The sequence below is a fragment of the Vitis riparia genome, chromosome 10, assembly GCF_004353265.1.
Source record: "Vitis riparia cultivar Riparia Gloire de Montpellier isolate 1030 chromosome 10, EGFV_Vit.rip_1.0, whole genome shotgun sequence".
Taxonomy (NCBI): Eukaryota; Viridiplantae; Streptophyta; class Magnoliopsida; order Vitales; family Vitaceae; genus Vitis; species Vitis riparia.
The window spans coordinates 23085663-23110047 of NC_048440.1; the positions used below are offsets into that span (position 1 = coordinate 23085663).

The following is a 24385-nucleotide window of genomic DNA, read 5'->3' on the forward strand; positions in this document are numbered from 1 at the left end:
ATGGATTATTTATTTTTTATTTGTTACATTTAAATATGAAATCATTTTTCAACCCCTCAAAACCATTCCTAAATAGGTTTTTAGAATGTATTTGGAAGTGATTTTAAAAAACGTTTTTAGTATTTCTAATACTTAAATAATAAAAAAATTTCAAGTGTTAGAAAGATTAAAAAATGTTTCCTAAAATCAATGTCAAATAAACTCTTAATTTATTAGAGGTTAATGAGGTATTTGATAAAACTTGATACTTATTATTTAATGACTTAAGTTAACTTTAAGTTATTGACTTAAAATTAATTTATTACTTATTTTTAACTTTAAATATTAAAGTTGTTTGATAAAATTAATTTAAAATTTACTTTAAATCATTAAATTGATAAATTTATTCTCAAAAATTATACTTAGAATAAATGATGTTGAGTAATAATAGAGTTCGCAGAATAAAAAAGATATCATAGAGGTAACGAGAATAAATGAGGCTAAAAAGATAATATGGAAATATGAATTTAATAATAAATTAATCATTTTTATATATTACTTAAAGTTGTTTTTTATTTTAAATTATATCATTAATTATTTTATCAAACATATTTAATTTATCTAATAACTTAATTCATTAAGTTGTTCTACCATATATATATACCCACCCCTAAATGTCCACCTTTAAAATTTAAATGTCCATCCATGTCTCATTCATTATTTATTTTTTTACGCTTTTCACGTGAAATATCAAATCCCTTGCAAGAAAGGGTGTTAATTTATCTAATAATTTAAAATTTTGAATCAAAATGATAACAATTACCAGTCTAATATATTATTTTTATTTTCATATCCTTAACTAATTTATCAGTCCAAACGAAAATGACTTTCTCATAAAAACATTTATTTTAGAAAAGAAAAATAATAAAAAAAATGTCTCATTTATCATAATCATTGTGACAAGTTAATATATATTTTTAATACCATTTTTTATTTTATTGTAAAATAAATAAATTTTACTTCCATTACCAGCCGTACGTGAGCTTCTTGGTAGGGTCAGAAAGCCATGAATGCAAACACCATTTTCTTCATTCCGCTCTTTTTCATGATTTCACACTCACCCATCAAAATCAAGGGAAATTTCACAGAACAACTTGGAAAAGGCAGGCAACTTTGTGGCTTGCCTGTAAAATGGGCTCCATCTCCACCCACTGCGCCTCCTTGTGCTACAGAAGGGTCACTAGAATGTAGAGACAGTCTGGGAGTTTTCCATGTCCTGGCACGTACATGAGGTCAACTAGAACATATAATGTTAGGCATCAGCACTGCAGATCTGGTGTGCCCAATTGCCCATTACACTTTACAGGTCTTGTATCTGTCTCCTTTCATCTAAGCACCAACACCCACATCAATCAAGCTATAAGCCTATTACCCTCTCTCTCTCTCTCTCTCTCTCTCTTTCAGTGTAGAAATCGTTACTGAAGCACTTGTTCTGATAATGAGTCACGAGACCCATCTTCTTGACTACTTTTGTTAGTATCAAACATCTGCAGAGTTGACATTTTCACATGAGCATTCATCTAATAAGTGTAATCAAGATTATTATTATTTTTTGTTGATATTGGGTTTACTCTCTCTCTCTCTCTCTCTCTTTCTCTCTTTCAGTGTAGAAATCGTTACTGAAGCACTTGTTCTGCTAATGAGGATGAACCCCATCTTCTTGACTTCTTTAGTGTTAAATTATCTGCAGATCTAGTTGACATTTACACATCAACAATTATCTAAAAAGTGCAATAAAGATTTTTTTTTTTTGATATTGGGTTTATTTTATGGAGAAATATCTTTGATTTGACAAAGTTGTGAGGGTGCATGTGACAAGACCTTTTCTTTTGGTTTTGGAGTGGGTTGACCGGACTGGAGCGGTGCGAGGTGGGGCTTGGTCACATTTATACATTGTACCTTACAGATGTATCCAGTGTGCGCCTCACATGGCTGTCGGGGATGCTAGGATGTTTCTCCTTCATAAATCACAAGCACTTTAAGTTTGATTAAACTTTGGGAAAATGTTAACTCAATGGTATCTAAATAATAAAAGATTTAAATCAATCAATATATATGATGAGATTTAAACAATTAAATAAGATTATAAACAAATAAAATTAAGATATGTGAGTACAAATTAATAGAATTAGGATATAAATAATGAGATAAAATATATATATATATATATATATAGTACTAAGTAATTGATAGTGTAATATACATTGAAAAAAGTACCATTTGGTACTATAACATACCCTTAACTTTGTGTTTTATCTAAACAATTACATATAAGAAAATTTATTATTCCTCCTCATTTCACATCTTTTATATGAATGATTTAGTGTATGATGAGATCGGAGTATTTGGATAATAATACAAGCATACAAGACTAAGGAACAAAAAATAGAATTAAGATTTAAAATAATATAAACAAGATTAGATATAATAAGATTAATATATAACATAACAACACAAAGTATAAATAATGAGACCATGTACAAGATATAAAACAATATGATTTTATGTACAAAGTAATAAGATCACATGTAAAATATAAAACAATCAAACCTCAAACATAATACAACGAATTTGAGATGAGATAAAGGTGGGCATATAATATCCCCTAATCAATAGTATTTTTCAATATAATTTCAGAAAAATACCATTTAATACCATAATTTTACCCTTAAATATCGCATTGATCCTTCAAGTGTAATAATAACTTGTGACTTATAACTATTTTATGTATGCACAATCTTTTACTTTTACCATGAATATGGTAGTATAGATATGTGTCCTTTGGTATCTTATGCACTTCGTATATGATATTTTAGATCTCAACCCTTCCATTAATATACCTCTCTCGTTTCAAAGATCCTAAGTCAAAACTCTTTCCCACTTTTATTCAACTCAATAAAGAGTTTTTAACATTTTATAACCTACTCCAAATTGTGCCAAAAATGCCATTGTAACCACTTTAATTAAAAAAGATTAAAGGTCCTAATACTTTTCCAATTTGTGGCATATATATTTATAGTGATCGAGAAAATGCCAACACAAATGGATGTACCATCAACGATAGTGAGCTTGGATCATGCTTTGCTCGAATGTTGATCAAAGGTCATTAAGAGTATATAACCATTTAAAATAATAACAATATTATACATCAACAAAATTCATCAAATGGTTATGAATTTGCCCGTATCTTCTTACAAGTTCCTACAAATCCTATTTCCAAGTGGTACATCATTATTGTCACTAATATTAACATAAGGCCTTTAAACAAGGGTTATGAAGATGTTCAATCAAATTAAATGGGCATCCCATCATATTAAATGTGCTTATCATCTTATCATGTCTATCAAGGGTCAATTTACATTGTTGTGTTGGTTTGTCTTGGATCATACATCCATGTTTGGGTTAACATGTGCCATTTGAATGATACCATTGCTCATTCCCAATGCTCTGCAATAATCTATGGTTTGTGGGTTGTTCATCATCAATCACTATTTACGAACACTTATTCTAATGTAAACAGGAGTTAGACTCTCAAATTAATTCTAAATCTCCAATGTAAGATACAAAATGGGAAAAGAGATAAAGCGTTGAATAAATTAATTCTATACAATAAGTTACTTTGAATAGCTGTTACCACATGGTCATATATAATTTTTAATTGGTTTTTTCTAATTCTTCGAATTCGTTATAAAAGCACTTGGCTACGTTCCCATGTACGACTTCCTTACGTGTTGACCTTTCACCATAAAAAATTACATAATTTCCAATAAGGTTGGCCAGCGTCTGGCTAGGAGGACTCAGTGTGACGCTCGGACCAGAGAAACCTTCACTGACCAGTCACATTCTGGCATAAAGTGGACTAATAGTATTTAGTATTATCCACCAATCCTCATCTTGTGGACAAGCCGTGTTGCTGTTTGGTTGTTTTGTGTACATGTGGTTTATTTGCAAGTTGTTGATGGGCACATAAAGATTAATGGCTACTCCATATTTTTGACAAATGTGGGCTCCATCAACGAAACTTAAAGGGCAAAATTTTGCAGTGAAATCGAATGTGGGCTCCATCAAATTCATTTAAGGATAAAGTGTGCTTTTTTTTTTTCTTGACTTTTGAAAGTAATGACAAAATAGATGTAATCTAAATTTGTCAGACTTTCATCCGAAACTATCAACGTTATTACTTATATTATTAAAAGTTAATACTTTTATGTTAATAAATAATATATGTTATTAAAAAATTCTTAAAATTTTAATTACTTTTATATAAATATATTAAGTTTAAAATTTTAAAAATTTAAGTTTTTATATTTTTATGATTTTTTCAAAGGTGTTTTAATTGAAACTTTTATACATTGATTTCAAAAGATTTACATGACTATATAGGATAGATACTGATATTTAGCATTCATTATGTTAGACCTTAAGAGCACAATATTTGAGGTTGTAATCAAAGGATAAGTAGTCGTCGTTTTATGAACATATTTATTTAATCACTTTTACATATGGAGTTACTTGTTGCTAATCCTTCGAACCTCATACGGATATTATAGCATTTTTTGTCTTATCACCCCATTTACTCGTTACATCAGGTTAAAGGTTATATGTGAAAACATACTTTTCATTTTATTTAAATGACTAAAATTTATATATAATTAAAGAGTAGATTTGGAAGTAGTTATAATAAAAATGTATAATGTGTAACAATTTTGTTAGTAGTATTTTCATTATAAATAATTTTTAAAATGATTTTAAAAAATTTATACATATGTATTCGATAGCTTACAAATTTTGTATATGATAAAAATTTTGTTGGACCAAATAGTCCCTAGATGGAGTGAGCACATCATGATCATTCCAAATACATAAATGATATTTTTATCCTATATATATTTCATTACATAATTAAGTAATTATCAATATATTATTGTATTAGTCCAAAACCCTTTTTACGTGCATTGGTTTTTATTTAAAGCCTTTATTCCTAAAATAAAGTACTTGATAAGTCCAAATATGGAAAACACATGCATCCTGGGACGTATGTTAGAATGGCATGCATCCCATAGTGTATGTTCAAGGAGGAAAAAATCAGAAAAAATCGACGAAATATCGTCGATATATTGCGTGTCGGCAGGGGGCGAAACGACAAATGGAGGAGATAAGTCGGCGGGGCGATTTTTCGCCAAAAATCGCCAAAAAATCGGCGATATATCGCCGATATATTGGCGACACAGGATAAATAAGCAATTTTATCAATAAATCGCCTGAGAATCTCGTGTGTCGCCGATTTATCGGCGATATATCAGCGATTTTTGGCGAAAAATCGCCCCTCTCTCTCCAGCGTGATCTGACGGCCCAGATCACGCCCGTGTTGATCCAACGCCCAGATTTGAATCCCAACGTTAACAAATAGATCCAATGGTCAGATTGTTTCCAAATTGTGATCCAACAGCCAAAATTAATTTTAAATGGTAACTTAAGGTTTCAACGGCTATTTTGGCCCAAATTTCATCTATAAATAGCCAATTTTGCATCAATTTCATCCATTTTTTACTTTGATTCTTCATTTGCTCTCTTGTTACTCCAATTTTTTCCAAGATTGCTCAATTATTCAATCATTTTAAGGTATGTTTGTTTGAAATTATAATTAATTTTGTTTACAATAATTAATTCATGTATTTTTAATTAATTAGTATGTTTACATTCAATTGTAATTATTTTGTATATTTTTATTGAATTAATTTAGGTTATGATATATTTATTTTAGATGATTATTTGTGATTTAAATTCGCATTTAGAATTACATTAAACTAATTAACTTAGCTAAATTATTTAATTAATTTAATTAACATAGTAAATTATGTAATTAATTTAATTAACATGAACTACTATATATGGAATATTAAATATGCTCAATTTTTTATATTATCGCGATTTATTTTCATATTCAATTATGATTAATTTCAATATTTAGTCAATTTGTCATAAAATTAAATTTAGATTTTAAAAATTAACTTAGCTAAATTATTTAATTAGTTAAATTAACATGACCTACTATATATGAAATATTAAATATGCTCAATTTTTTATATTATCGCGATTTATTTTCATATTCAATTATGATTAATTTCAATATTTAGTCAATTTGTCATAAAATTACATTTAGATTTTAAAAATTAACTTAGCTAATTTATTTAATTAGTTAAATTAACATGAACTACTATATATGAAATATTAAATATGCTCAATTTTTTATATTATCGCGATTTATTTTCATATTCAATTATGATTAATTTCAATATTTAGTCAATTTGTCATAAAATTACATTTAGATTTTAAAAATTAACTTAGCTAATTTATTTAATTAGTTTAATTAACATGAACTACTATATATGGAATATTAAATATGCTCAATTTTTTATATTATCGCGATTTATTTTCATATTCAATTATGATTAATTTCAATATTTAGTCAATTTGTCATAAAATTACATTTAGATTTTAAAAATTAACTTAGCTAATTTATTTAATTAGTTTAATTAACATGAACTACTATATATGGAATATTAAATATGCTCAATTTTTTATATTATCGCGATTTATTTTCATATTCAATTATGATTAATTTCAATATTTAGTCAATTTGTCATAAAATTACATTTAGATTTTAAAAATTAACTTAGCTAATTTATTTAATTAGTTTAATTAACATAGATTTAAATTTAAGTGTATTTTTCTTACAATAGATTTAGCATGGCTAGTGAAGGTGGTTCTGGCGTGCCAGGGCGAGATCCGGCTTGGAAGTATTGTTCAACAATTGAGGGTAATTGAAATGGAACAATTTGTAATTTTTATGGGTTGGTAATGAAAAGTGGAGGCATCACACGATTCAAGTCTCATTTAATGCATAAGGACCTGCATAACAACACCAAAAAGTGTCCAAGAGTGCTGCCCGAAGTTAAAGAAGAGATACGATTGTTGGTGCATGACAAACAAAAAGCAAAAGCAAAGAAAAATGTTGATATTGAAGAAATTCGTAGTCAATTACGTGGCACAATGGGGACGCATCATACACATTTGGTAAACGAAGATGATGATGATGAAGATGCTGAGGATGAAGATGTGTATATGTATCCGACAGATATGCACCCAGATGAGCGAGATGCATATCGATCTGCAGTTCGTGCCTCGAAAGCATCTAATTGGGAATGTGAACAATATGAGAATATTGTAGGAAGCAAACGCAAATCGGGAGAGTCTTCTACTGGTATACCGTCGATGATGCGAAAATCACGGAGTATGCGACATTCGCATCATTCACCCCCTATTGCCCCTTCGCTTTACAAGTCTTCTGTAGCAAAACAAAAAAATATCAAAGATATATTCAAGGGTGGTGCAATTAAAGAAACGATAGGACGCTTAATCAACAAATTCTTCATTTATGAGAGTGTCGTACCCGCAAAAGCAAAGTCTCATCACTTCAAGAATATGATTATTGGTGCACAACAAGCAGGTAATTACTAATTTATCAAATGTTATATTGTGTTATACTTTTAGTAAGTATAGTATTTTGTGACATGTTTTACATATGAAGTGAAGGAATGAGAATCGAACCTCCATCTCCATATGAAATAAAGAACAAATACTTGGAAATGGAGTACAAAGAAATGGAAGCTTATGTGAACCAAAAAAGGGAAAAATGGAAGACATATGGGTGCACAATAATGTCAGATGGATGGACAGGGCCCACAAAATTAAGTATTATTAATTTCATGGTTTATTCTAAAGGGACCACAGTGTTCCTTAAGTCAGTCGATGCATCGAACTATATCAAAGACCACAAGTATATATATGAGCTTTTGAAGACTATTATCAAAGAAGTCGGTAAGGAAAATGTGGTCCAAATTGTCACAGATAATGGGTTGACATTCATGAAAGCAGGGAAACAATTGATGAAGAAGTATAACTTATATTGGACTCCGTGTGCGGCACACTGCATCAACTTAATCTTTGAAGACATTGGTAAAAGACCCAATGTTATCGAGGTGATAAACAATGCTCGCAAGATAACTAACTTCATTTACAATCATGGTTGGTTACTAGCACAAATGAGAAAGTATTGTGGTGGAGACATTGTTCGACTAGGAGTTATAAGGTTTGCTACCAATTATATTGCTCTTGACAGTCTTCTCAAAAAAAGGGTTGATTTGAAAAAATTGTTTATGAGTGATGAATGGGCACAACACAAACTCAGTCGAACAAAACTTGGACGAGAATTGGAGCAATTATTGTTTGACCATACGTATTAGGACAGATTGACAAATATAGTTTCATTATATGAGCCATTATACGTGGTGCTTCGACTTGTGGATTCTGAAGTTGTTCCCACAATGCCATTTGTGTACGAGCTTATGCACATGATGAAAGAGAACCTTATTCGTCAAGGAGCTGGAGATTGGATGTTCAAAATAATACAAGATCGTTGGCAGAAAACACTAAAACATCCACTTCATGCAGAATGTACTTAAATACTATATATCTTTATAAGTTTTTACTTTGTATTTAAGTTTCTTTAAAAAAAAAATACTAACTCTACTAAATTTTATTGTAGCATACTTCTTGAATCCAAGATTTCAATATAGGCGTGGAGTTGGTAGTGATCCGGAACTACTTCAAGCTGTCCATGATGTTTTTGCAAAATTAGATCCAACTACTGAATCGCTTGGTCAATTTGGAAATGAGGTAAATAAAAAATTGTTATTTTTGTCAATAAAACAATAATTTCATTCATCAATTTATTTGAACGTTTACTAACAAATTAAATGTTGAATACATAGCTTGTACTTTTTCGAGATGCAAAAAGAGGATTCGGTGATCGAGCGGCAATTGCATCAAGGTTAACCATGGTGCCCGGTGAGTCTTTATAGGAAAAAATTGATTATTATTATTGTAAATTCACCACATAAGTATTTATATGATTATCAAATTCGTTGCAGTTGAATGGTGGTTTATGTATGGGAATCAAACACCTACATTGAGAAAGTTAGCCATCAAAGTTCTCTCACAAACTGCGTCATCTTCTGCATGTGAGAGAAATTGGAGCACGTTTGCTTTCATCCACACAAAGCAACAAAATCGTTTGGCTTACTCTCGATTGGAGCAATTAGTGTTTTGTTACTATAATATGAGGCTAAAGTTACGCGATATGGAGGCAGAAAATGATCGAGTTGCTGAAAAAGATTACCTTGATCTTCTTGACATTTCAGCCGAGGTGGGTGAAGAAGAAGATAATTAGTTGTTCTAGTGGGTTAGGCCTATACACTTGGATGACGAAGTTGGAAATCCTGATCCACGAATTGCCGCTCATGCTCGAGAATTTGGAGTTAATGTTGAACGTGTGTTGTCCGAAGAAGTTCACTCTGAAAGTTTTAGCAAAGATACTGATGATTCACTTCATGTGACATTGCATTCCCACCAAGAGATTGACTCCACAAGTGCTAGCCATAGTAGTAGACCTAGTGCTGCAGGTACTTCTGCTTCTGATTACGATGGTTCAAGAGGTGGAACTGATGATGGAGGTGATAATGGAGGAGGAGATATTGATGAACGTCGACATAGTCAATATCTAATCAGCCAATTTACTTGTGAAAATGATTTCACACACTACACACAAGATGAAGACCATGGCTCTAGAAGAGCTGGTCCAGGCATAGGAGCTATTGGGAGGCCTTATAGAGGAAGAGAACGAATGATGGAACCATATAACGAGGAGTTACTTTCAGGGAGTTTTGAATCTATGAGTATAGGGACTCAATTTAGTGACTCCTCAAATGAGGCTAACGTCTACCCTTTTCATGTGATGAGTTATGGTCAACCTTCAAGTTCAACGGATGAAGAGTATAGTATGTCGCATTATTCCCCTTCCAGACAAATTCCATATCAGATGGAAGAAGGATTTGGCGTTAACACATGGGTGAACTTTGAGTATCCTATCCATGTAGAGGCAGTAGGTAGGACTCAAGAGATATATGCATGGCATGTTAGAATTTATAACCAATATTATCGAGGCTCATTGACTTGGTACCAATATTGTCTCCAACAGCAAGCCGGGGTTCCTTCATCTATCAATCCCATTGAACCACATCGATCCTCATTTTGGTACTAAAGGGACATTGCAATGTAATGTGTACAAATTATTGTTATTTAATGAAATGAAGTATTTGATGTGACTTTATAATGAGAACAATTACGAAATTAACATTTCTTATAGATCGATATGATATAATTACATCTAATATCGCAAATTATATTATATATATATATATATGTATATATATATCAAAATTTTCAATAAAACAACTTTAAAATGTCCATTATACTTCTAATTATATTATTATGAGGTTTTTCTTGCATTTCCATGAGTTTTTAACAATTTTAAGCCTACCAATAATATCCGCCGATATATCTCCGATATATCCAAAAATATGTCCGATATATCCGTAAAATCGAATTACCGATATATCCGTGATTACCGATATTTTCATCATTGTGTATGTTACAATGGCATGCACCTCAAGGAGTACAATTGTGCACGCATCCTGATGCATACATTCGTGCATGCATCATGAGGCATATGTTCGTGCATATATCTCGAGGCGTACACTCATGTCCCCAATCTTCGGTTATTAAATATTAGAAAAATTCTACGTACCACTTCGATACCTATCGAAAAAACATTTTTGGCCATTGGATGAAGGTGGTTCAATCCAGACCGTCGAACTGGCTTATGTATTTAAAAAAGAAAAAACAAAGTTAAAGAAATAAGTTACAGGTTACCGGTAAACTTGTAATAAGAGTGTTGTTCTTCTTTGAAACTAGTATGACCTCTTCCTTATGGTTTTATGTGTTGTTCTTGGATAATGTTGAGGGGTCTTGGTGATTTTTTGTTTGTTTGCTTGTTCTTTTTTGTTGATGGGTATTTTCTCTTTTTTCCTTGAGTGTGGGTTTTGGGTGAGTTGATTTGGATCTGTGTTCTTTGTAGCTGCATTTTCTTGTTGTTTTAGGGGTTTTGCGGGCTGGGTTTTCTTGGGAAACCTCTAGTGTGGGAAAATGAGGGAAGTAAACACATTGTGGAGAAAAATATGGGATGCTTGTAGAAATGGGAGTTTGATCTGGTTTTGTTGGTGGTGTGGAGGTTTTAACAAGTTGGGTTTGTAGGGAAGTTCCTAAACCAGGAAATGAGTCACCTTTCAACTGATTTTTGCTTGCAATTCATGGTTTCATAGTCTTCACATTTCGGTCTCGTTTTCCTTCTCATCTTTGTCATTGATTTACTGTATTATTAAATGTTCTCTCTTTGATGGCAATGAACTTTCTTATTTTGACTTACTTTTTGTTGGAATGAGTCCATCGAGATCTATTTTTCCATTTGGTTTACTATTCATGATGCTGATTGTGTTTGTTTTTTTCTATCTTTTTTATTTGATTATTGCAGAGATTTGGTGGGTTGGGTTGTGTTTCTGAAAAAGAAAACTCTTTCTAGTGTAGTGGGGAGGGGAAAAAAAAATAGGATTTATATCAGACTTTGGAAATGGAATTTCAAAATTGGGGGAAATTTAGGGGTTTCTCAACTCATACTGGGTGTTGCTGGTTGGATTTTAATTGATGGGTTTGTGTTGACAGGTTTGGATCTAACTGTGGATGGGTTTTGGTTCTTGTAGGAATTTGGAGAGTTTGGTCACTGTAAAAAAATACATTAAATTTGTGTACAAGAAAAAATGGCTAGGATTTTCATGGTTATTTGTGCTTTGGAGCTTTTCTGCTCTTTAGTAACATTTTAAAACATTTTAAAATACATGTACTTCACAATAAAAATAATTATGTCCTAAAATGGTTTGTACCATCTCTTAGAAAGTTCGTACCCTCTCTTACAAAGTTTTTATAATCTCTTACAAAGTTCGTACAATCTCTTACAAAGTTCGTAACATCTCTTACAAAGTTTGTACACTCTTTTAGAAAGTTCGTAAAATCTCTTACAAAGTTCGTACCATCTCTTAGAAAGTTCATACATTCTTTTAGAAAATTCGTACAATCTCTTACAAAGTTTGTACAATCTCTTACAAATTTCGTACTCACTCTCACAATTTTCGCACCTCCTCTCAATATATAAAACTTCATCTTCAAATTTAGTCTACGAATACACAAAATAATAATATAAAAATATTGATGACAATTTCATAACAAATGACTAAATGCTCTCAATTTGATAAATAATAACTCAGAAAAAAAATTAAAAAATCTAGATGTTATAAATCATTACATATTTAAATGTCATTTAACATGATATTTTTATCTACAACAGTTATATGTAAATGGTAAAAAAAAAAAATCAAATGTTACCTTTTAACACTTGTAATCACTTGACATCCTTCGTATAATGTCTTCTTCAAGACATATAAAACTTCATCTTCAAATTTAATCTATGAACAAAAAAAATATGATATAAAAATATTAATAACAATTTGATAACAAAATTTTATAATAAACTCATAAAAATTCTAAAATCGTTATTTAACGTCACATTTCTTCCTACAAAAATTATATTTGAATAAAAAAAATATCAAATTTTACCTTTGACACTTGTAATCACTTGAAATCCTTCATCTTCTTCATATAATACAAATTTAAAATTTTCTCTCTCAAAAAGTTTTAAACTTGATCTTTAAATTTGATTCATCAAAATACATCTTACATATTTTGTAATTTGGTAGTTGAAATTATTTAATTTTCATATTAAATTACTATCCCTTTTTGTATATATGAATAATGAGAGTATAAGAGTAGTTGGTAGGATTTTCTTTTTTTAGATTGAGTTAGGTAATTCATTAAATAACAAATTATATTTGATATCTAATAATAAATTATAAAAAAGTTGTAATATTTAGATATGTATGAAATATATGTGATTATTTCTTACCAACAAGTCATCTTTATCGGTTAGATAAGTTTTTATAACTTTTTTAATGATATGTACTTTACACATGTCATTTTATTATTGAGTTCAAATGTGGGTAGATACCCCAAAATGAAGAGTGGTACCAAAGAATAACCCTAAGTATTATCATACAAATGGAAATACAAAATTAGCATAAAAAAAAACTTTTATTGGGCATATGAAAATTTTCATGGTAAGAGACCTCATCATTTCCAAAGCTTCTATCATTCTCAATTTGCCCAGGTGGATAATTTATCATATTTTAAACATTTTTTTTTTCACTCAAATATTCCACAAACTCATCTTGGGTGTCATCACTTCAAAAGTTACAATTTAGCGGCATATGATAAATTGTTACATTAACATTATCAATGCTTCAAAAAAGAAAATAAAACCAAAGAAACTTAAAAAAAAAAAGAAAAAAAAAACTTTTATAATTGGAATATACAAAATTTCAAGGTGAGAGACCTCGTCAATTCCAAAACTTATGGAATTCTCAATTTGCCCGATGAAAAGAATTTGTTATATTTTAAACATTTTTTTTTTACTTCAATCAAATATAGCACAAACCCATCTTGGGTGCCATCACTTCAAAAGTTACATACTACATCAGATATTAGCGGTGTATGATAAAGTGTTACATTAACGTAATCAATGCTTCAAAAAAAACAAACTTTTATTTGGCATATAAAAAATTTCAAGGTGAGAGACCTCATAATTTTCAAAGCTTCTGTCATTCTCAAATGACCTGAGTGGAAAGAATTTGTCATATTTTAAACAAGTTTTTTTTTTTTTTCAATCAAATATAGCACAAGCCTGTCTTGGGTGCCATCACTTCAAAAGTTACACACTACATCATATGCTGCTATACATCAATCATATAAATAGTCAATTCTTATAAGGAAATGCTTCAAAACATTAAAAAGCCTTCCTAACGTTATTACTACTCTCAAACGTACTATAAATTAATCTTATTATATAAGATGATGTTACGTGTGTTTGCACTTTCATATTTTTTTATTTTTTTATTTATTCAACTACCAGGTATTAATCAAATCATTCGTCACGTTCAATGAAAAAGAAAAATAAAAAAATAATATTAATGCATGGGTATTTTGCTTCAATTAAAATATTGGACTTTCATGTATTAATAGGCAAAATTTGTAAAAAGGAAAAAGAAAGAAGAAAACATCTTTTTATATATGAAAAATTTTGTTTAACCAAATAGTTCCTAAATGGAACAAACATATATCTTGTGGTCATCCCAAATATATAGATGCTATTTTCATCCCATTGCATTACATAATTAAGCAATTATCAATATATTATTGTATTAGTCCAAAACCCCATGAATTGATTTTTTACTTACCCTTTTTTTTATCTAAATCCTTCATTCATAAAATTAAAGTACTCAATCTTTTTTTTTTTTCTTGTCAACCAAAGAACTCCTTTATGGAGTTGAGAGCACCACGTCACTCAAAATATGCAAAACATCAAACTCCCTATACTAAATAAGATCATTCAAATAGAAATAAGGTTTTAAAATGGTTAGTATAAAAGACAAATATTTATTTAGCATATGAAAATTTTCAAGGTGAGGGACTTACATTACATTTGAAGCTTTTCTCTCATTCTCAATTTGAGTGGAAAGAATTTGTCACATTTTAAACATATATATATATATATATATATTTAACCAAATAGAGTTTGGTGCGATTGCTTCAAAAGCTAGATACCACATCAAATGTTAGTGGCATGTGTGCATTTCAATTTCAATAATACTTATATGATTGATATATGCTATGCTCATTATCGTGATTGATTAGTAAAACATGTTATAACTTAAAATAATTTACAGATCAAAATTACTGGCTACACGTGGATACGGAAACACTAAGCTTCTAATTTTCCTTCTTTCGAATCAATCGGTTATATTCAGTGTTTCGTGAGTAGTCTGATGAATTGAAGCTACCGAGAAAAAACAAAACGCTTTTCCCACATATTTCAGTATAACAACCCATCTCCTATCAATATTGCTGCACCATTTCCTCTTCCCTACCCAGCTCTTCGCAGCTTCTCTTCATTCATGGCCATGAAGCTGCTAAAACTCCTCTTCATACTCTCCATCACCACCTCCATTGTTTCTGCAGCATCGAGTGCCAATGAAAACAACGAAGACAACTCCATTGTTGGAGCAGCATGGACTGCTGATGAAAACAAGGAAGACTCAGCTGTGGAAAGCCACTTAGCATTGCCTGAAGGCGAAGAAACAACTTCTTCAATTGGGACTAGTGACTTCAGGTTGCAGAACAAGTACTTGATCTGTGATAAATTTCCACAGATTTGTCGTCGGAAGTCCACCCCTGGTCCAGATTGCTGTCAGAAGAAATGCGTAAACCTAACGAAGGATCCAAATAACTGTGGAGAGTGCCGCCGCAAGTGCAGACACAACTATATATGCTGCAGCGGGCATTGCGTGAACCCCTATGTCGATCCATTGAACTGCGGTAGTTGCGGCAAGAAGTGCAAGAACTGGGAGGCATGTCTTTACGGGATGTGCAGTTATGCATGATTTTATCTTTACAAAACCTGCTACTAAGCTTGAGTGTTTATTGATTCATAAATGACTTGTATTACTTCTCATATTAAGTGAATTACAGGATTGATCACTATGTATCATGCCTATTAAGGTGCTCATACGGTCATACCTCATCTCCATTGATAATAAAATTCAATTCAGTACATTTCTCACTGATATAACCAGCAAAATCCTTGATTTAGTCTGGGTATGGGACGTGCAAATATGCATAATCACTATCAAACATTCGTGGCAGTGGTTAGATATTTTGGTGTTGGACGGTTGCATGCATAGATAGCCTGAGTCTGCCGTAAACGTAAGCATATATATATATAATAATTATAGATTTATACTTATATAACCTTGAGTTGTCTAAGCGTTACACAGAGAGTTAAAAAACATAAAAGAGTTAAATTTATTTAAACAATGAAAATTATGACTAATTCTTACAAAAATATTTAAATTTATTTAAATATATATATTTTCTCCAATGCTAAGTGGCTTTCCACAGCTGAGTCTTCCTTGTTTTCATCAGCACTCCATGCTGCTCCAACAATGGAGTTGTCTTCGTTGTTTTCATTGGCACTCGATGCTGCAGAAACAATGGAGGTGGTGATGGAGAGTGTGAAGAGGAGTTTTAGCAGCTTCATGGCCATGAATGAAGAGAAGCTGTGAAGAGCTGGGTAGGGAAGAGGAAGTGGTGAAGCAATATTGATAGGAGATGGGTTTTTATACTGAAATATGTGGGCAAAACGTTTTGTTTTTTCTCGGTAGCTTCAATTCATCAGACTACTCACGAAACACTGAATATCTGGCCCATAAGAAGAAACCGATTGATTCCAAAGAAAGAAAATCAGAAGCTCAGTGTTTCTGCATCCACGTGTAGCCAGTAATTTTGATCTGTAAATTATTTTTAGTTATAACATGTTTTACTAAGCAATCACGATAATGAGCATAGCATATATCAATCATATAAATATTATTGAAAAATTGAAATGCACATATGCCACTACCTAGTGCATATTTTAATAATATTTCACATGTTTAATTATATAATATTTGAAAATATTGAATGTACTTCCAATATTCCACTACTTGAATATAACTATTCTTAATGAAATTGGTTGGAAGGGAAACTTAAACTTGAATTCATGGGGGTATATAACTTGTATCACCTCTAGCACATGCTCAATTTGACCCACATTGCACAAAACTTTTACTTCAATATTCTAGCTCGATTATGGATAGAAGAATCCCTTTGGAAGACATATCAGAGTGCTTCTCTTTGGAGAAGAGAATGTCCAATGGAATAAAAACATGACAGCTGTTAAACTAATTATGTGATGTGATTGTTAAGCTAATTATATGATGTGAGTGACACGACTTTACTTGTAATGTCCCTAGTTACTTACATAGTTACATCTATATTAAAGCTTAGTCATGATTTTGTCTCATGAGCCAGCTTCTATAGGGTTGCACGTGAGTTTTAACAAATAAGATAATAATATATTAGTATATTATATAATACTAATCATTGAATCAAGTTTTGATCATCTTATCAAAAGTCAATTCATATTTAGTGAGAGCAAATAAAATCTTTCATAATATTTGTCATCACATTCCAAGATTAACTTATCCTAAGAACTCTCGTTTGGATGATCTATTTTCGAACATATTGTTGTAACTCAACAATTTGTTTAAATAGAATGATATGCACACAAACCGCATAAACCAAGCATACAATAATAATGTATGTTTTTACTATTTAACCAATATTCATGTAATTTTGGTATTTTACAATAGTGTTCTCAATTTTCAGGTAATTCTAATTGCAACAAATAGTACTAGCAATCTGCATCAGCTAAAAGCCAACGGAGCTACGGTTCCATTCTGTTACACAAAAAAAAATAAAATTAGTTGACTTACCTTATTTATGTATTGATTATAGGATGTAAATATAGGAGACTTACCTTAGATAGACTAGCATAGCATGTATAAATAGAGATGTTTATGTTATGAATAAATATACAGAAATTCATTTTCTTTCCCTGCAATTTACATGGTATCGAGCCACGTTTGGCTCAAGGGAATTTTTTGGGTTTTGGGTTTTGTTATTAACAGTCTGGAACAGTAACCTGTTACGTTTTTTGAGTCTGGATTGCATCACCGCCGACCCAGGGAGGAGCGCATTCTTGTTTCCAGCCAGTACACAAAGTTCAGTGGCTAGATGAGCTGCGCGTAAGTCTCACGCGCCGATTAAAGCTTCAGGAGCAACTTTCATGCGCCTACGCGTGGAAGAGCGTGAGCCCGTAGTTTCTTCACTGATTTGACTTTCCGATGTTTTCCATCTCTTTCCCGCCATTCTCAAGTGGCACTCCGGCGTTCGATCAACTGTTGAGAGAAACATCCCCTTGGCAGGTTTTGTCCATTTGATTTGTTTTATGATTCCTTGTGGAAATTCATTTTGGGTATCAACTGTTTCTGGTTTGCTGTTGGAATTATATTTATTGTGGTGATTGAATATCAGTTAAAATGACTGACAACAAAGCTTTTATAACTGAAATAGTTCCAGCACTGTCCAAAATAATTGATCGTAAGTTAAATGGCACTAATTATTTGGAATAGAGTAAGACAATTAGAGTTTATTTGCGTAGTGTTGAAAAAGATGACCATCTGACCATGGAAACCCCTTATGATGAAACTAGAAAGACTTGGATAAGGGATGATGCACATTTATTCCTACAAATAAGGAATTCTATTGATAGTGAAATTGTTGGACTACTTAATCATTGTGAGTTTGTTAAAGAATTAATGGATTATCTGGAGTTCTTATATTCTGGCAAAGAGAATCTATTCCGAATGTATGATGTGTGCAAAGCCTTCTATCGTGCTGAAAAGGAGGCCAAATCTCTCACAACTTATTTTATGGATTTTAAGAAGACTTATGAGGAGTTGAATGTGCTTTTACCTTTCAATACTGATATTAAGGTGCAACATACTCAGAGAGAAAAAATGACAGTAATGAGTTTTTTAGCTGGCCTTTCATTTGAATTTGAGATTGCTAAATCTCAAATTCTTTCCAATTTTGAGATTGGTTCACTTCAAGAAGTGTTTAGTAGAATTTTGCGTACTGAAGGTACTTCATCTATTCAGCAGACTAATAATGTTCTTGTTGCCAAAGGAGGAAGCAATGATACTGGGAGAAAATCAAACAACAGAGGAGGAAGCAAGACTTCTGATAGCTATAATAATGATTCAAGCAACATTGTTTACTACTACCGTCATAAGCCGGGCCATACCAAGAAATACTGCAAGAAATTACAAAATCGTAATCAATGAAATCAAATTGCTAATGTTGCCACCGCCTCTAGTACTTTTTCAAGTTCTTTTGATAAGACAGTCATGGTCTCAGCTGATGAGTTTGCAAAATTCTCTCAGTATCAAGAATCATTGAAGATTTCTACTCCGGTTACTGCTCTTGTTGAGACAGGTAAAACATGTCTTATCTCCTCCTCAAACAAATGGGTAATTGATTCAGGTGCCACCGATCACATGATAGGTAATCCTAAAACATTCTCTAGTTTTCGATCACATTTAACCCCTTCTCCTGTTACCATTGCTGATGGATCAACCTCTAATGTTGTGGGTTCTAGGACTATCAAACCAACATCCTTTATCACTTTGTCATCTGTTCTAAGTTTACCTAAGCTTGCCTTTAACTTGATTGTCAGTAAACTTACCAAAGATTTGAACTGTTGTATCTCATTATTTCCTGACCATTGCCTTTTTCAGGATCTTATGACGAAGCAGATTATTGGTAAAGGACATGTATCTGATGGTATTTACATTCTTGATGCGTGGGTACCTCGGTCAATTGCTTGTTCTAGCATCGCTTCTTCAATTGAAGCTCATTGTCGTTTGGAACATCCCTCTTTACCAGTCTTAAAGAAGTTATGTCCTTAGTTTCATAGTTTACATTCGTTTAATTGTGAATCATGTCATTTTGCAAAGCATCATCGTAGTTTGTTAAGCCTAAGAGTTAATAAGAGGGCCGAATCTATTTTTGAGTTAGTACACTTTGATGTTTGGGGACCTTGTCCTGTTACTTCTAAAATTGGATTTCGATATTTTGTTACATTTGTGGATGATTTTTCTCGAACGACTTGGATTTATTTTATGAAGAATCGTTCTGAAGTTTTCTCTCATTTTTGTGCATTTTGTGCTGAGATGAAAACATAGTTTAATGTCTCTGTACGAACATTGAAAAGTGATAGTGGCAAAGAATATATGTCTAACTCATTTTAGACTTACATGACTCAACACGGGATTCTTCATCAGTTCTCTTGTGTGGATACTCCTTCTCAAAATGGAGTTTGAGAATAAGAACATACATTTACTAGAAACAGCCCGGGCACTCTTGTTCCAGATGAAGGTTCCTAAATAGTTTTGGGCTGATGCGATTTCTACAGCTTGCTTATTGATCAATCGCATGTCATCTATGGTACTCAATGATAAAATCCCATACAGTATATTGTTTCCAAAGAAGTCTCTATTTCCAATTGAACCACGAATTTTTGGAAGCACTTGCTATGTTCGGGATGTAAGGCCATCTGTGACTAAACTGATCCCAAAGCCCTGAAATGTGTGTTCTTAGGGTATTCTCGTATTTAGAAAGGTTATCGATACTTTTGTCCTTATCTCAACAAGTATGTGGTATCGACTGATGTGGTATTTTAAGAAGATACACCTTTTTATTCTTCACCCCCAAATTCAGAAAGTGAGGGGGATGGTGAAAATTGACTCATATATCAGGTAACCATCCCAACTACTCCCACTGATTCTTCTGAGCAACCACACGTTGTTGTTGACTTATTGTCTACTCCAGCTAAGCCACCAATTGTTCAAGAATACTCTAGGCATCAGGAGACAAAAGATACATGTCATGCACCAACTTCTTCGTTATCTGATCCTCCCAGTGACCTTGACCTTCCCATTGGTCTTCGTAAAGGTAAAGGCCAATGTAAATCAGTTTATTCCATTACTAATTTCATTTCTTATGATCACTTGTCTCCTTCCTTGAGCGCTTTTGTTGCCTCTTTAGATTCCGTCTCTATTCCCAAAATTGTCAAGGAAGCCCTGAATCACCCTGGATGGTATAATGCAATGCTTGAGGAGATACAAGCTCTAGAAGTCAATCACACATGGAATCTAGTTGATTTACCAATAGAAAAGAATGTTGTGGGATGTAAGTGGGTCTTTGCAATAAAAGTTAATCCTGATGGCTTAGTGGCACGACTGAAATCCAGACTTGTAGCTAAAGGCTATGCTCAGACTTATGGGGTGGACTATTCTGATACTTTCTCTCCAGTAGCCAGACTTGCTTCAGTCCGCCTGATTATATCAATAGCCGCTTCTCAGCACTAGCCCCTGCACCAGCTGGATATCAAAAATGCATTCCTTCACGGAGATTTCTAGGAAGAAGTATATATGGAGCAACCACCTGGGTTTGTTGCTCAAGGGGAGTATGGGAAACTGTGTCATCTAAGAAAATCTCTCTATGGATTGAAGCAGAGTCCCCGAGCTTGGTTTGGCAAGTTTAGTGAGGTGATTCAAGAGTTTGGGATGAACAAAAGCAAAGTTGATCATTCAGTTTTCTATAGACAATCAACAAATGGTATTATTCTTGTTGTTGTTTATGTTGATGACATTGTCATTACTGGAATGATTGTGCAGGAATTTCTTCTCTCAAATTGTTTATGCATTCCAAGTTTCACACAAAGGACTTGGGCGAGCTAAAATATTTCTTGGGAGTAGAAGTATCAAGAAGCCAAAGGGGAATCTTCTTGTCACAGAGGAAATATGTTCTTGACTTACTTGCAGAAACTGGAAAGATGGAAGCTAAGCCATGTAGCACACCGATGATCCCTAATGTACATTTGACGAAATATGATGGTGATCCATTTGATAATCCAGAAGGATACAAAAGATTGGTTGGGAAATTGAATTACCTTACAGTGACTTGCCTAGACATTGCTTACTCAGTCAGTATTGTCAGTCAGTTTATGTTTGCACCTACAGTGAAGCATTGGGCAGCCTTGGAGCAGATTTTGTATTATTTGAAAAGAGCTCTTAGTCTGAGCATATTGTACAACAATCATGGACATGCTCAAATTGAGTGTTTTACAGATGCTGACTGGGCTGGATCCAAAGCTGATAGACGATCCACTACGGGCTTTTGTGTCTTTGTTGGTGGGAATCTTGTATCTTGGAAGAGCAAGAAGCAGAATGCGGTATCTCAGTCTAGTGCAGAATCAGAATACAGAGCCATGGTGCAAGCCACGTGTGAAATTATGTGGTTGTATCATCTTCTAACTGAGATTGGAATAAAGACTCCCATGCTAGCAAAACTTTGGTGCGACAACCAAACAACTATTCATATCGCCTCAAATCCAGTATATCATGAAAGAACTAAACATATTGAAGTAGATTGTCACTTTATTCGTGAGAAGATTCAAGAAAATCTTATTTCCACAGGTTATGTGAAGACTGGAGAACAACTGGGAGATATTTTCACAAAGGCGTTAAATAGAACTCGGGTTGAATATTTTTGTAACAAGCTGGGCATGATTAACATTTATGCTCCAACTTGAAGGAGAGTGTTACAGAATTAGAATCAATTAGTTGACTTACCTTATTTATGTATTGATTATAGGCTTGATTATAGGATGTAAATATAGGAGACTTACCTTAGATAGACTAGCATAACATGTATAAATAGAGATGTTTATGTTATGAATAAATATACAGAAATTCATTTTCTTTCTCTGCAGTTTACACATTCATATAATTTGGACGTCCCATACAAACAATAGGCTGAAGATTTTTCTGGTTATATCAGCGGTAACAAATATTGTACTCAATTATTTAGAGGATGATATACGCACATACATAGAAAGAGAATAAAAGTCAAGGGTACGTTTGTTTTGCACTTAAAAATGTCACGAATTCCTAATATCATTAAAAAAAAAACATATTTTAAATTCATATATCATCATAATGAAACTTTTATAAAATAGAAAATTATTAAGAATATCTATAAATATTTTAGATGAGGAAGAGGGGATGGTTAGTTTAATCCAAAAAATAAGATATTTTGGAAAAGAATGTAAGATATTTTGAAATCTAATCATTATATCTTATCGTGTTCTTTATAATATTTTTTATATTACAATAGAATGCTCGTGGATATGATCATATGTACCTCTATTGGTGGATTATTTAATCTTTATGTTCTTAAGAAGATTAAGAGATTTGCATTGTATCTTTTTAATTTGTATTATTATCTCTGATTTCTGTTGAGTAATTTTTTATAGCCAACAAAAGCAAGATATCATACTTCAACCATGGAAGATAATAGCATATCCCATATGTTCCTTTTATTGAACGAATCATCAACACGATCCGCTTTCCATCATATGAAGTATACATGCAATTATTATTTGTAACTACACACTCCATCCACAGTTCCTGCAATCCTTCTCTCCTTGCTCAGTAATGAGCAGGAAGCGGCCAGTCCGACAGAGAAGAAATGTCTTGGATTTCAGGCACTGTGAACTGGCTCATTGTTGTCATCTATACCAGTAAAGACCTCACGAAGAATCAGAAAAATAAAAATAAAAATAAAAAACTCGGATTTGCAAGCCCATCAAATGGTGATGGCTCGCCATAGTTACGTGAATATAGAAATTTTACCATGTAAAGCAACAATGCTCAGAAATCTACGAGTAGCTGCACATCCCATGCACGCAGAGACTCCCTTTCTTACACTTCTTGCCGCAGCCCCCACAATTCCTCCTGTCTGAAGAAGGGTTGACGCACTTCCCTTTGCAGCAAATCTCAGAGTACCTACACTTCTTCCCACACGCTCCACAGTTGAGCCTGTCCGTCCTCACATTCACACACTTCTTCTTGCAGCAGTACTTCCCTGCACTTCCCTTGGCTCGGCATACTGTAGGGTACTTGTCGCACGTCACCTTGATCCGGGCCGCCTCCGTCAGAAACCGGCTAGTCCCCCTAAGCGATATCGGCTGCTCGCTTTCAAGTAATGGAAGTTGATCAGAATTTTCAGCTTCAGCAGCGATGCTGTCATCCTGGTCTAGATGAAACATGAAGTCTTCTTCTTCAGCTGATGAGACTGAGCGTATAGCAGTCATGACCAAGAGCAGGGCCAGCATGAGAATAACGAGCTTTAGGGACTTCATGCTGGGGAGAGGATCGAGACGAAGAAGAGAAGAGGAGGGGAGTGAGGGGAGATGTGAAAATGTGAATGGTCTTGGTTTGAAGATTTGAGGGTATTTATAGGGAGGATGGAGGTTGGATGGTCTAATAGCACGGCAGACATTTGATTAATTAAGTAAACAAAAGTTAGGCTTGGGACGAATTTTTAAATTCTAAATTTTGGAGACACTCAAGTTGCATAGAATTTGAAGACTTATGAAATTAGGCCAGCTTCTGTCGCCTTCAACTCCATCAATATTTTCCCCTCCTTTTTTTTTAATAACATTTTTTAACTACCAATTTCTGATAAAATTTTATATATTTATATCTTCACAAATGTCTAATTTTCCAAAACCTTATTCTCGTGATTATATATTTGAAATGAAACCAATGATTTCTTGCCATCAAATCAAGAGAAATTTCTAGTACAATCACGAAAAGCAAACGACTTTGTGGCCTGCTTGCAAAATGGGCTCCATTCCGCCCACTGAGCCTCCTGC

General features: G+C 32.8%; 2 protein-coding genes across 2 annotated transcripts; one reads left to right on the top strand and one right to left on the bottom strand.

Moving 5' to 3' along the window:
- Positions 1-15116: 15116 nt before the first annotated feature.
- Positions 15117-16283, top strand: LOC117923260 (stigma-specific STIG1-like protein 1). The gene is made up of 2 exons (XM_034841480.1): positions 15117-15537; positions 16144-16283. Exons 1-2 carry the CDS (start codon positions 15117-15119, stop codon positions 16281-16283), a joined length of 561 nt encoding a protein of 186 aa, XP_034697371.1.
- A 7064-nt stretch (positions 16284-23347) lies between these two features.
- LOC117923261 (stigma-specific STIG1-like protein 1) lies at positions 23348-23869 on the bottom strand. Its single transcript, XM_034841481.1, has one exon. It carries the CDS (start codon positions 23867-23869, stop codon positions 23387-23389), a length of 483 nt encoding a protein of 160 aa, XP_034697372.1. The 3' UTR covers positions 23348-23386.
- Positions 23870-24385: the final 516 nt, after the last annotated feature.